General features: G+C 35.8%; 1 protein-coding gene across 29 annotated transcripts in view; it reads right to left on the bottom strand.

The window, feature by feature from the left end:
- Nucleotides 1–15,729, bottom strand: part of Nrxn3 (neurexin 3) — a 1,683,426-nt gene that overhangs the window by 40,487 nt on the left and 1,627,210 nt on the right. For 21 of the 29 annotated variants that reach the window (XR_004114173.1, XM_031355959.1, XM_031355958.1 and 18 more), the window contains one exon: nucleotides 8,362–8,440. Coding sequence is in view for 27 of the 29 variants with exons in the window: in XM_031355959.1 (XP_031211819.1) it covers nucleotides 8,362–8,440 (79 nt within the window). In the remaining 2 variants the exon portion in view is untranslated. Of the gene's footprint in view, nucleotides 1–8,352; nucleotides 8,441–15,729 lie in introns of all 29 variants that reach the window. The other 8 variants (XR_004114172.1, XM_031355968.1, XM_031355973.1 and 5 more) reach the window with 1 other exon arrangement.

The raw sequence follows: 15,729 nt of genomic DNA, 5'->3' as shown, positions 1-15,729 counted from the left end.
GGGGAAACTGGGAATAGAGAAATTTACATGCAAATAAAGAAAAAAAAAGGAACAAAAAACTTAACAACTGAGTAATGGAATGATGTTGTAGATTCTGATCAAGTGCTAAGAACAGTATCTCCTACAGACTTCCAAAGTAGAAGAAATAAAATTTAAAAGCCTCAGAAATACTCTGTCTATCATCAACACTGTGCAAGGAGGAATACCGGCCAACCCAAGTCTGTATATGTGCATGCTCAAAGGTGAACCTGCATGTATACATATAGGCACATATGGAGGAGACCAGAGAACAACCTGTGGTATTATTCTACCTAGAGTAGCCACCATCTAATGCTTATTTTTATTTTCTGATGCAGGGTCTTTGATAGGTCTAGGGATTGCTGATGAGTTTTGGCTGGCTGATCACTAATTCCCTGGAATCAGTCTCTATCTACCTCCCTAGCATCAACACCTTGACCAGATCTCCTTCCCTCCCTCTCTCCTTCCCTTCCTCCTTCTCTCCTTCCCTCCCTCTCTCCCTCCCTCCCTCCCTCTCTCCCTCCCTCTGTCTCTCCCTTCCTCCCTCTTTCTTTCTTTTCTCTCTGACTCTCTCCACTTTTTTTCTTTCCTTCCTTCCTTCCTTCCTTTCTTCCTTCCTTTCTTTCTCCCTCCATTCTTCTTTTATCTCCTGTCTCTCTCTCCCTCCATCCTTCTTTTATTTCCTTCCTCTCTAGTTTTATCTTTTCCTCCCTTTATCTTCCTCCTCCTCCTCTGCCTCCCTTTTGTCTTTCATCTGCAGTTTCTGTTTAGCTTCTTAGAGCCCATTTATCTTGCATTTTCTTTTTCATCTTAACTTCAGAAAAATAATCAGTTCCCCTAGCCTGTCTGCAACATCTTATGATAAACCAATGGCTTCATTAACTTTTTCTTCTTTAGACCCAAACCAGTCTTTGCATTATATGACAATGTTTTTCCTAACCCAACAGCTACTACCCATTGTATATAGATGTCACACTCTTTCACTTGATCCTTAAGAGAAAAGAAATTATGTTGTTCACATAATGCTTTTTTCATACAGTCCATATCAAATGCCCACATCTTTCCAAGTAATGCATCAAGGTTCCTGGAAAACCATCCAGAGTATAGCCCACCCACTGTAGAGTTCACAGGGTACTTTCTTCTATATCTACTCAAGAAAATTAGACTCTCTTCAGAAATGGAGTTATTATGCATGCCATGTTCTTTAAAAGGAAAAAATAAAGGATCCAGGTCCAAGTAAAAACCATTGGCTCTTTAATGCTTCCATGAATTAAAAAAATGAGATAAAAATATATATTTTGACTTAGAAACATGAATAGATAGTCTTACCTTGTAATATACATGGGTGGAACCAGTAAGTCAAATGGGCTTTGGTTCCTTCATCAGTAGACATCTTGGTGAACACACTTATAATTTATGATAAAGCATGTAAGCACAAGCTTTCTTAAAGATAAATGTCGATTTTCCCCAGTGCCTCAGCAAGTTGGGGGAAGGCCCTGCTCTGGGCAGCAGACATGAGGATGCTTCATTTCTCTTGTTCTGTGTCTGAAGAAAACTTTCTAACTAGAAGGCTGCTGATCTACGAAAAGAGTCTTTGGAAATTAGCACTTCCTGCAAGCCTCCTAAACAGTAAGCCAATTTAATCATGTCAAAGAAATCAACAAGGGTTTCTCATTTTTTTTGAACATTTATAGTTGTTTTCCACTGTGAGTTTCTCCTGGAAAGTCCAGGAAAATGTAATTTAGGACTTCCAGGTGCAAACCACTGTTACCAGACATATAATTCAACTGGAAATTTGTTTTGCTTCTTTGTGAAGTTCTCTAGGGAGGTAAGGTTAGCAGTAGAGATAGCAGGAGAGTGAGAAGTAAAGACTGAAGACATCAAACCACATATTACAAACAGAGAACAGAATCACAGAACGACACCATGGCAGTAGACATGTAGACAAGATGGCCAGACAAAAGACACATGCTTGACTGCTATGCCAAGGAAAGAAGATACCAGAACCAAATCATACAGAGATGCTGGCAGCGCAGCTCTTAGGGCTGCAGGGCCCAATAACAACAAACATAAAAGTGAGTGCCCATGACATTATAACTGCAAAAGAAAGTTATCCCCACAACTCAGACAGGGAACTTGCTGGGTTAGCTGGGATGTGACACTTGGATGAAACACAAGATGGCATCATAGCAGCTCATGCGCTGGTGATGGAAGCCATGGTTAGTTGATTATTACAAAACTGTCACTGGCATGCCACACAATGATCTTAGGCTTGTCCAGAAATAAAAGATAAAACACATATCCTGTATCTGCAATAAAATTCTTTTTATGCCATCTGAAATATTTGTGGGGGAGGGGGGTGTTTTTGTTTATAAGTTCTGCATGTCTTTCTTTTTATTTTTCAAACCTTGGATCCTTTGTGTCTTTTTTAAAAATTAATTACAGCATCATTGATGGGGAGAGTGAAGGCAAGTGGTCAGTGCAGATATAGGGAGAAATTAAGAACAGAGGAAAGGAATGAAATCAAAAGAGAAATATGAGTAGAAAGGGAGACTGGAAACTGGCATTTCATTCTTTGGTACACAACTTTCTTGGATTTTGTTGAGATCTGCTTTGCTTAGAGAAAAACACTGAGGAGATGTACTGAAGGGGGTGCAGAGTCAACACAAGGATGGCAAGAAAAGATTTTGTTGCCGTTTTATTTATTATATCTAAATATTTCTCAGAATTTAAAAAGGATGATTATAGTTACTCATAAAAGTATAGCAATGAGTTAAAAAAATAGCCATAATGGTCAAAATGCTAAATATGAATTAAAACAAAATAAATTGAACCACCAAAAATTCATGCGGCACAAGATGAGGTGAAACGACAGAAAATGGTTTGGGAAATATACAAGATACATATCTATTTATGTATATATACACGTGTATGTGCATATATGGATAGATATATCTGTATAATGTTTTTCTTCCCACCCTTCCCAAAGATAACTGAATTATGGAATTATCATTATAATTAGGATGAAGAAAACAAAACCTAAATAAAAATCAACATGCTTGGTTTATCAAGTTAAAACACTATCATGCATGTCTATGTTGGCTGATGCTGCTCAGAGTGATGATGTGAATTTCTGTGTAACCACATGACTGACGGCAGGGGCTGTTAATATTAACTTAACATTAGTCTAATATCATTTAGACTATGTCTAAATATGTATGAAATAACAAGCACTTTTGTATAAACACACTGCATTTATATATATATATATATATGCACATACACAGTGCATGTACTTAGGGTTTATGAGAAGAAAATAATACATGACAAAAACTGAATGAAAGGAAACTCACAAAACTTTTTCTTTAAAACCCAACCCCTCTTTATTTATGTATACATCTGAAAGAGGGTTTGCTTAATGATTCCAGAAAGCTCTTTCCTTAGCTTCCACTTGCTTTGGCATTTGAAATCAGGAAGTTCTTGATTTGGGCATGAAATTCCCTCTTTAACATGGACATCTATGCCTTGATCTTTAGATACCCTGGTTCTAGATAATCTTACATAAGTATACTTCAAATTAAAGTTTAGCATTGAGCAGCCCTAACTTTTTATTTCAGTCACAATTAATGATAAGCTCTGTGTCTCTAAGCCAAGGTACACATGCATGCTCCTTGGAGTGAATTTAATCAGAGCTGGAGTGGTGGACTCAATTCATTGTGAAGGAGAAACGCTCACAAAAAGGTGGATGATACCTTGAGCCTTTCTACACATTGCCCACTTTGTTTATTGCCTTTCATGCCTAGTTTCCTCTTAGCCTCTTTGTTTGCATGCTCGCCTTTCCTAATAGACTGTGATCTCCTGGAGGTATCTGCTGTCAACTTTATTTTTTTAGTATCTATTCCAGTGTCTACACAGAGAGGCCCACAAAAATGATATATGAATAAGTGATTTGTCATTCTTTAAACAGAAGAGCTTACACTCATTGATTTCATGCTTCCCTTAGGTTCTTCAAAATAACCTAAGTTCTCAAGTACTGGAGTTAAATACACAAATAAGTTTATTTTATAATTTTTGTTATTAAGTGTGCTTGTATGATGGAACTCACAATAGCAGTCAATGCACAGATGACATATTTAATATGTTTTATCCAAGAGCTATTGCTTAACTTAAAATCATTAATCAATTCCTCTATCTTTATTATGTAAACTGTATTCTACAAATCTCAAAGCATTCCACTAGGGTTAAAAGTTTTAAAGTGGTTTAAATATTAACTTGTGTTGGAGTGGATTTGGGTTATAAAGAGTGATATCTTAGGTTATAAAAAGTGACATCTTAGTGTACTAATGAATATGAAAACTGAGAGCATTAAATAGGGAATACCATTGTCATCTGAAAATATACCTTCATTTATAGATTGTCAAGGATCGCAACTTAAAATTTAGTAGGATTGAACCTGGCCATAAAATATGATGTCTATTGCATACATTGGACTTTTGTCATAGCTAAAATATACATAACTGGCTAATATCAGTAGCAAAATTGAGTAACTAAGTTAAGAAGTTTTATATCAATTTATATTCTTCTTTCTAGAGCTATAAAATTTATCTCAGATAATTTCCATTTTCTCATTGCTCAATGTTTTTTGAAGTAGAACAAAATACTCAAATATTGCCATGGGATTTTATCTGGGTAATTGCTATTGTATTTGGAAAATGGTCAGTAGATTAGTGAAATTTAATTATGATTTTATTAAACAATCATGTCTCCATTCATAAAGGTCATCCTAAAGTTAAATTAATAAATAATTAAAAAGTCAGTTCTTTAATAAAAACATATGGTACTCACATTTCAAACTTGTATTAAGTAATGATAAAATACATTTTATAAACAAAAAGATTACAGCTAACGTACTTGAGGCTCAATGATTAGTACATTTGTACTTTTATCATGTGTAAGGTCTGGATTCTATTGTTCTTCACACTTCGTTTAGGCAATTATAGTTTTGACCTTCCAGCTGTATGTTTTACTATGTAAACCTACTATTTAATTTACTAATAAAACCTCTAACAATTTTTAGAGCTTGGAACAACTCAGTGTCAGATTTTCTTATTCTAATTATTCCATGGGTGTATCTCAAACTGGGTATGATTAAGACCCTGTTTCTAGACAGAAAACACAACTCCAGTAGGCTAGTGGTATTATAAAGGAGTTTCTGGCAGACCCAATGATTGATGGGTGGATGTTTCCTCTCAACTTCCTGCCTTAGTGGAACTGCTAACTGGGAGTTGACCACAGTACATTTAACAAAAGCAAAAGTGAAAAAAAAAAAAAGCTAGTTAATTAACAACCAGAAAAAATAAATTTCATTTTGGTTGAAAAACCAATATTGTAGTTGAGTTATTCTGTGCTCACTTCTCTGAGACCACCAGGTGTTTCTGTTTATTTTACATCTGCCTATCAACCTGGTCACCAATACTTTTAGAATGGTGATCTTATAGATATATAAAATCTAGGATGTTGGTTATATATAAAGGCAAAAAGGCTAACTTACAAATACCTTTATTTGATATCATGTATCTTAATAAGAGTAACAAAAGTGAAGAGGGAAAGACAAGAGATGGAAAGCCAATTTCAGGAATTCTCTGAATTTCAGAATCCATGCCCAATTTTATTATAAATATGAATTTATTAAAGGTCTTAATTGCTTTTTGACTTGCAGAATCTACTAAAGACTCTCATCTCTTAGTGATGACTTGAACCCTATGCACTTTGCCTCATTACAATTGTAGCTCTGAAGGACAAGGTTTGTGTGCCAAGAAAAGTCAGAGATATTAAATAAATACCGACCTTTGCTAACAATACATCAGCATTTACAATGTAAATGTAAAAATCTGAGTCTCATGTTTAGACAGACAACAGTTACTCAAAAGTTTTGTGGAACTTTTGATTTACATCACTCTAACATGATTTGAGTTTTTAAAAACTCAACTGTGTTAGAAGATATTCAGAAAAATGCAATTATAACAGGGATCATAAAATAACATAATTCCCAAGTCAGGGGGCTGGGGAGGGGACTGACAGTAGACAAAGAAATAAATCCTTTGAAATTTAGATTTTTGCTACACGAATGTTTATTTTCTCAAAGTCTTGAAATAAAAAAATCAACACACTTTGTTTTTAACTGTATGCAGAGGTACAGTTATAACTAGAAAAATATTCTCCTGCTTTAATCCAAGATTATTAAATATGTTGAATGTGAACCTAATTCATTTAATAAATTTGAATGGGCTTTTCATTTTAGATCTTCTTTTCTCATGGCTTAGGATATTTTGTACTCATTTATCTACATATATATGTATATATATATATCCATTGAATATATATATATATATATTTCCATTGAATTTTCAAGTTTTAGGTTATTGTCAGTCAAGCTTCAAAAATATTTAAATAGCCTTTAAACACTTTATGACTAAACTATACCAAGTTATGGCAGCCTGATGCCAGGGTGGGTTGAGGTGGTGGGAACAATTGTTTACATATTATGTCAAACTGGAAACACAAAAATCCCTTTCAAGTTAGAGTTTTAATGGAGGAATTTAATAAATATTGCTCTGTTTATAGTTATCATTACTAAGAAATGGAGAAAACTAGAGTGAGGATAAGCAATCAATCCTAATTAAAGTCTAGGTATCTTAAACTAATCATCAGAAAACACTGTCAGTAGATATATTCTACACATATACTGACTTTGTAGTGTCTAATACTGAAAAGGACACAAGTGCTCTCAAACAAATTTGTGGAATTGCATTAGATTGGAGAATTGGGTTGTGTAGTAAGGCTCATTGCTATGACAACTACTTATGAGAAACACTAGGAAGGACAGGACCAGAGCATCATGATGCATCCTGTCATGCCCAAGTGTTCAGAAGGATATAATCGGTAAATGAAAAGATATAATAAGATCACTTTTTAAACAAAAAACTTGTGTCCAAGCATATTCCCATTCACTTGAAGATATCAGATGAACAAGGTCATATAAACCTTCATTCCACAGAGCTATGTTCCCTAAGGAACAAGTCACCTAGTGTGGTGATGTCAAATTAAGGGTATTTACTTTCAAGACACTAATGTTAGAAGCCCACAGAACTTCATGAATCCAGAGCCACTTGCAAGAAACTAAGCAGTCAGCATTTACCGAAATCTGAACTGTTCTAAATCATTTTCAGGTGAGGAAGATGAAGTTTTAAATTATTGATATATTTTTTTGGCGAAGCATAATTTTCTCTACAATTACAAAGAGAAAACATACAATGGCTTGCCTTTTAAAAAATAGTTTGAAAAATATACAAAGTAACCCAAAGTATCAGGTGGAAGTTTTGTCTATTTCTTTCAGCCTTTGTAAAAATAAGACTAGGCTTTTTTACTTTTTAAAAAACATACACAGAAATTCGATGATATCTGTTCTCTATTATATACATATAAATGTTTAACTTAGAGTAAAATCTAAAAACAGACAACTTGGGAAAGTTGAAAGAAGAGGATTGGGGATGGCATTTACCTACTGGACATTATATCATATATAGCTCACTCTAAAGAAATACTAGAGAATATCAAAATGTATCTGGGTCTGAATGGGGAACACACTGTGATTTCCAATGCCAAAGTCAGCTTAAACTTCAGCAGTCGATACATTTTGAAGCATCACAGCAGTTGACATGGCATGGTTTGCTACTAATTTTGTGTTCCTCATACTATATCGCTTCACAAGTTCACTAGACATATAATGAACAAAATTAGTATAATTGTAATGCCGTGTTAACTGCTGTTGAAATCCCATGGAAAATAATTTAGGTTACTTATTCATGCCATTTGTGATCAGAACAAGTCTTGAGACTCACGCGACAACTACCAATCTTTTTGCCTCCATGATAGGTTTATGACTTAAAAATAAAAAATTCTCATTTAAATGGAAGCTTTGCCTGCTCTTTGCCCCTGTCAAACTCATAGTTGCCATTGGCAACAGAACATTTGCAGCAGTGATTCCAGTATACAATCTGGACACCCCACTGTGTAAAGTTGGGGTGCAGTTTTTGTATTTTTTTTAAGTATCAGAGACTTAAATTTCCCTCAGCTTTAGTTGTTCTTTCCATGGAATTTGATGCTTTTGTTGATTAAATTAATATTTATATATGTATGAAAATACATATATAGATATAGGAAATACACATACATTAACATATTATAATATATATAAAGCACATGTATAATCACATATATGTATGTATTGGGGTTTTTGCAAATAAAAAAAGAAGCAAGCAAAACAAGACTGACCTGACCTACCTGTACTTGGTTCACATTCGACAAAATCTTCATCATCACTTGAACATTCAGCAGATGAAACAAGATCATCTGATGTTGGCTATTGATGTTAACAGAATGGGGAGGAGCAGAGGGAAGAGAGAAAACAGAGGAAGATAAGGACACTGGTACACAAATACATTAAATCTTTTTGATTGCCCCCTCCCATCATTACTGCTGCTTCTTTTCTCTGGTCAAGACTGTCTGTACGGATCTCCTGTAAAGCTGAAGCCATCAAACTAGCTGCAGAGACTCAAGCTTTTCCATGTCAGAAAAATCACACTGTGCTGTCCTCTCTGATTTCTGGACAAGGAATCAGAAGGGAAGGGGTTGCAAAGAATGAGCATTGGAAGGACCCAGCCAGCACTACTGTCACTGGGCTTTTGGAGGGATTCAGTGCATATGGCATATGGTCTCATGTGCACTGTTGGGGGGCTGTGAATCTATAGGCAGTATAATTAATGAACACTGCGGAATGTTATTCATTCAGTACAGCATAATAGCTTCTCTTGCTTGCAGCGATTCCTTCTCATAATTGCTGCAATTAGCTGAATTAGTAATGTGGACCAGCAGAGTGATCCCACACAACAGCTCCTGGACATGGGTAAGACTCTTTTGGAGAAGAGAAGAACAAATTCTCAGTACAACATTAGTTCACCTTAAATCCGTTTAGTTTTTAGTCCTGCAAATACTTCCCAGTGGTGTGCAGTTTGTTAGAGGAAAAGCACAGAACCATAGGCATTAGATATAAAATGAGGCTAGCCACATATTAGGTGAGAAAGAGTCATTTGCATAATGCAAATTCCAAGTGCAGCAAATACTAGTGAAAGAATAATAAAGGAATAAATGATTTTTACCCACTAAACCCCAAACATGTTTTTGTCATATGTAGAAATACCAAGTAGATTGCAAATTTTTAATGAATACTCATTCCTTTTCTTCATGACAGTAACATTAACCAAGTTGTTGCTTTACTAGTCCCAAGCTATTAAAGCCTGTGTCCATGTTCAAGATGAAAGGGTGTTAAAGAAATGCTTTCCTTAAGTTAATTGCTATGATTGATACGATTCATATTAGATATGATTACCCAAACCATCCACTGAGACAGGGGTGTGTATTAATAAAGTCTAGAAGTCAGAGAGATTAGCTGACTTGCTGAGGGTACACACAGCTATTAAGAAACCAAGTGATGATTTAAAATATACATTACCAGTATGCTTGTGGAACATAATAGCTCTTTCTATAACCTGTCTTATAGATATTATAGGTTAAGGGCTGAAGAGATGGCTCACCTTTCAAAGGCTAGCATACAACTAAAAGTAGATATCATAGGTTTAATGATGATCCACAACACCTCAGGACAGGACTTCATATTGGGCCTCAATGAGAGAGGTCAGTTTTAATGAAGTCATTAGGGTAGACCTAAATGCAGTAGGATTAGTGTCTCTCTATAAAGAGGAAATTGAGGCACAGACATAGGGAAAATTGAAATGCAGAATAGAGAAGGGAGTCTACAAGCAGGAAAAGAGGCCACAACAGAAGCTGACTTTGTTGACAACTATTGTTACTATGCCATGATTTACTGGCCTTTATGTACTCTTATCCTCTGCAACTGTAAGCCAAGAATAACGCTTTGCCCTTTAAGCTGATTTGGTTGTGGTATTTTATCACAGCAACAGAAAAACAATGAATACAATGACCATTGACTATACTACTTTCCAATGCCTAAGCATAACATGTCTGTAACCTGTCTGCATGTGTTAAATTCCAATATTGTTTGTGATACTCAAAGAAAAATAAAATGCTCATTACCACACAACCTAAACAGTTTTGATCATGGTAGACTTCCCATTTCTCTATATACTGTATATGATTATATCAAGCTCATTTATTTCACCCATTTACTCACTCATACATTCATTCATGATGTGTTCATTGACTTGTTACCTTAGATATTTATCATATATCTATGAATGAGGTGCTGTAACAGTGATGGAGGAGTAAGTGAGAAGCAGCTGGTCTGCTCTGGGAAGTCAGTCTCTGATGAGACGTCCACATCAGCAGGAAAACTCAACCTGGTTAACTGAATGCTGTGACAAGAGTTAACCTGAGTCACCAAGGGAGCAAGCAGCAGTTGACTAGGTACATCTAGACAAGAGGGAAGTAGAAAAGAAGCCCTGAGGGACAGACAAGAATGAAGCAGTATAAACCCAGGATTGCAGGCTGGAGAAAGGGAAAGGTATCTCAGGTGGAAATTAACATTATTTGTTGAGGGTCAGAAGTGTGAAACAGCTCTATTTATTTGCACGTCTTTAGGTAGTAGGAGAAGAAAAGAGGGTTTGAGATGACAAGATGACAGCAACTTGAAGGACAATTTTCACCTCAGAAACCTCAGCATGGATTTAATACACTGCCCCATTGGATACCTCTCCTCTTCCCTTCCCTGCATCCCATGAGTGTCACCCATCACAGTCCTTTGGAAGCTGACACACATGATTTTGGAGCATGGTCCCTTGACAGCCACAGCACTGCTGGTGTACATTAAACACCTTTAGGTCCTTTTAATTAGAGAACTAAAATATCCCTTATATATTAACCTTCTATATAAAAATAATAATTCCTATTAATCTATTTTAAAATATATTTCATATGTTTAATCCACATGTTGGAATTGTTCACTTCTGTACTAGGTCTCATAAAACTAAAGATATATATTGTAATAACTTTAAAAATATGTCTATGCCAAGTACCTTCTTTATTCCTTTCCTGGTAGAATATTTTTATTGCACTTACTTTTTTTTTCTACTGGTGCTTATTAAAGTTACCTTAGAATAAAATTGGGATTGAAGAAAGCTCAAAACCCTGCCCAGGTAAATTTATAGATGTGTTTACCTTCCAATTTTCCCAGTTCCACAATCCTGACTTCTCATTTTCCTTCTGTGAGTTATTGTTTCTGTAATCACCTAATTATTTATTCTGCAGAGCTCTGCTCTGTCTTAGCTTAGGCTCATATTTCCACCATTGTCCATGGTTATCATCTATGTGTTTTACTGTGAAGTATTTAATGTTATAATCAGGACAATCCATGGCACTGTCACCGTGCTCTCTCTCCTGACTGCCCAACTGTCTTTTGTGACTTCAAATTCTAACCTTTAGCCCTTTATCTTAGACCTGCACTAGGCTAATTGTTTAGGGCTCAGCCATTTTTCTCCTTCTAGCTCCTTGGAAGTCTGATTATTTGACCGAGATTAAGTGTAGGATAAAATAAGTCCTGCCACAGGACAGCTTTATGAAATTATAAATAACACACTCATGAACGATGATCTCCATTCTTCCAGTGAAAAGAGAAAAGAGAAAGGCCCATAAATATCCCAGAGCCCCACAGAAAACAGCCATGTATCTCAGCAGCTGCTCCATGCTAAACACAATTAAACCCTTTCAAATGCTTGTGGCTTAAGATTTTTCCCTTTATATTTCTATTCCAAGAGAAGGGTTGGAGATTGATGTACCTCATGACTGGCAGCAGAGGAGGCCTATGCATCTGCCTTAAGAACATTCATTCTGTATTTCAATAATGGACATCAGTTACTTTTCAGTTAGCAACAGCCTATTGACTATAGGGTAGCCTATGACCTCAAGTGAGATTATAAAAGACTGAATCCTTTTAAGTTCAGATGAGTAACATTTATTCACTAAATTTTTGTCATCACTTACTATTATCTTTGATCAATGTCAACATACATACATCCTTGGATTTCTTTCTTTTTTTTTAACATTAAACCATAAATATTTAAAATCATGAAGTTTGGGAAGTTAAGAATTGTTAATTTTATTACTTCTCTTCTAGGCCCATCGTTTCAGTGAATTCAGTCCCAATTAAGAAACAAGGTCAGAAGGCAGCAAGATATATGTTCATCATCTAATCACTCATTGTATTCAGGTTGAGCATGCTCTGTGTTATCATCCTAAATAGAGGAGGCTGGCATTGTATGACAAAATGAACCATATAACTTTAGCTTGCTGTACTCAGATACCAGAATCATAGTATGAAGTAAGCATAAGTGATGAAACCAAAGAGATAATATTACAGTCTGGTGAAGAGGTCATCTTCAGTGACCATAGATTCTTGCTTTTATATGCCCAACTGTCTGGATTGTAGCAAAGTATTGTGAATTTTCATTCTCTGCCATGCTGGGGGGGGGTTCAACATATCATTTCTTCCCCTTCTTATCTCTGCCCACCAATGGTAATGAATTGCCATTTAAGACATGTTTAGAATGTGTATTTATATGGAATAGGAATGCCTTAAGGGGACCTTTCCTGGCTTAAAGACACTACATTTACTCTAAATTAGACTCTTCACTCAAAGATCCCAGTTCAAAACACAGGTAATCTGAATATGTACTTTTGTTTATATTTACATTTACTTACTAAATCACCTCAAATATGTATCAATTGCTCAGATGTGATATGGTAATCAAATACTGTGCTGGGCATCTGCCAGGCTCAATCTTTGTCCTTATGGGGTTTATAAACTGTTGAATGTGAGATAGAAAAAATCAACTCTATGGGTGGCTTTCAACCCTGTGAGAGCCTTGTTAAAACTTTTCAATTAACATAGAATACCTATTGTAATAAATATTTATTCCTTGTTACTAAAACCAGCAGATGATATAGGGATCTGAGAAAATTCTGCTTCCCTCAGAAGTCTGCCCACCTTCAATTTTCTTCTTTTCTATAATGCACAGTAGAGAGGGGTAAGGAATGACATGACTTATAATAGCTCTTGCTAATGAATTAGTCTTTGTAGAAATCCCTGTGCAGATTCCAGATTTAATTCATGGAAGAAAAGGCAAACCAAGCTGAGCTATGTATTGTGCTAAAGATTGGGGTCTTCCATGTTCTGATTGGGGTCTTCAGAGATGGTTTAAAACATGGCTTGGTGTTTTGTTCTCTTTGTCTCTCCACTTTCAAGGTTTGTCTTCCATCTGTTCAAAAAGGAAAGGTAGATCAAGAGAACAGGGGAGGGGAGAAGTAGAAAAGAGTGGGTGCAAAGGAGATTAATCTATGTGTTATGGAAGGCAGCCTGACAGGGGAGAGGGGTACTGGGCCACAGAAGATTAACCAAACTTCAATGTACCCTCCCGAAAGCAGGAGGAATGTAATGCTTCATGGTGTTGTACTGATAAGCAAATCCCTCCAAATCCTTTCAATTTATTTCTTGGCATGGAGAAATTACATATTATTTAGGAGACAGGAAAAAAAAAACAATAAAATAAAATAATTCCTACCCATTCTACACCATCACCAAGAATCTAGGTGGGGTTCTAGTGATTATGTAAACATAAAGTTCCATCTTTGATTATGATTTCCCCTACACTTGAGAATTTCTATTCAGAAAACTTTGGCTGTATGTCCACTGTTAACTTTCTGTTTTCATCAGCTTTTTGAATATTTAGTGCTTAACTATTATAAGAGATGCCGAAATTTAGTTGATTCTCCAAATACTTTATATGCTTTTATTTTCTTCCTTTCTTCTTTTATCTTAACGATAGAATTTACTCTGCAAGTGGGCTTTATGCCAATATTACTAAAATTGAGGCTCTGTTCATAGTGGAGCATTACCAAGGACACAGATCTTATTGTAACTGGAAGTATGGATATAGGTACCAGCTAGTGAGTGTTTTAAAATTCCATGCACACAAGTTTCTATCATGGGTAGCACTAATGTTTTTGGGTAAAAAATGTTGATAGCATACATAGGTCCATGAACTTTTGATACTACAGTTCAGCAGAGAAGAAGGGTTCTATGAAAATATAAGGACAATAGAATTATACTTCCCTGTGGGGTATTCTTTCTCTTCACTTTCTGTCTTGGAACCTGATATCATAATCTAAAGAGACAGTTTCTTCTTATTTGGTGAAATTATGGCTTAGAGGACTTCAAAAGATGAACATAGTGGAGACATATGGTGTAATGAGGAGAACAAAGCCAGTTGTGGCTAGAGGGACAGTGTGGCTCCTTCTCAGTAACTGAATACATATAAGGTGGCTCCAAAGGACCATAAACTGTAGTAATGACCTTAGTGTTTGGTCTCATGATGAACTGAGATGTGTGAAATGAGCAAGAGAAAAGGAGTGGAATAAAAGTAAAATGATTAGGAATTAAAAATAGCCAAATAGCCAATGCAAGCCTGGCAGGCCATTCCTATTGGAAGGACTGTGTGATGCTCATGGATATCTATCAGATCAGATTGTTCAGAAAGGAAAAGGGAATAGACACCATAGTGGAAATGGGCATGGCTAAGATTCACACCCAGCAAAAGCAAAACTAAAAGAACTGTGGGTGCAAGAAGATATCATACAAATGCACAAAGGAAAGCATACTAGTATAGCCTAGAAATTAATGTGTTCCATAAAAATATTATCCGTACCAACAAAGTGCAATAAGTTGAATATATAACCCTAGGAATAAAATTGAAAGATAAGCCTTTCTTTATCATTTATAAGAACATTTCTACTTAGCCATTTCAAGGAAGGTAAAAGAAAAAATATGTATTAAATAAACAAACAAATGAAAACAAACATAGTCAGGTAAAGATGTGCCATGACATTGCCATTATACACCTGGATTATACACTTGAAATGGGAAATGATAAGCTACTGAGGGAGCAGCAGGTGTTCTGAAGCCAGTGACTCTGAGTCAGAACTCTCAGCAGATTATGAGAGTCAACTAAAATATATGACATGAAGCTAGAGAGAGGTAAGATCTGCTAAAAAGTTCATCTTTGCCCTGGGAATGAATCTCTAGCTTTGCTTTAAATTTACTGTGTCTAGAAGATAGTACAAAGCTCCTACAAAGGAAAGACTAGAGAGCAAAACCCATGAATGCTATTTACAGATTGAATTGTAAGTTAGGGAATATCTTCAAGTACTGTTCAATAAGAAATCCCTGAACCTAGGTACTTACTCTCCAGGAATCACCTCCTGATTTCTATCTATAGTATAATACTGACAAACTCTTCATAAACATGACTTCAGATCGATTCACAACACCAACACAAACAAGCTGAGGAGATGGCTCCTCTAGGAAAGTGCTTGCTCTATGAGTATCCAAGTTTGTTCCCCAGACCAACAAAAGAAAGTCAGTATGGTGAGGCCTCATACAACCCAACACTGTTGTTTCAAAAAAGAGTCTCTGAGACTTGGAGATCAGCCAGTCTATCCAAAAAGGTTGAGTTTTAAAGTTCAATGAGAAAGAATGTCTCTCAAAAAATAAGGTAGAACACATGCTCCACCATGTTCATAGCAGCCTTATTTATAATAGCCAGAACCTGGAAACAACCCATA

Source organism: Mastomys coucha, unplaced genomic scaffold, assembly GCF_008632895.1.
Source record: "Mastomys coucha isolate ucsf_1 unplaced genomic scaffold, UCSF_Mcou_1 pScaffold6, whole genome shotgun sequence".
In the NCBI taxonomy this organism is placed as follows: Eukaryota; Metazoa; Chordata; class Mammalia; order Rodentia; family Muridae; genus Mastomys; species Mastomys coucha.
This window is presented reverse-complemented; position numbering and strand designations above follow the sequence as displayed.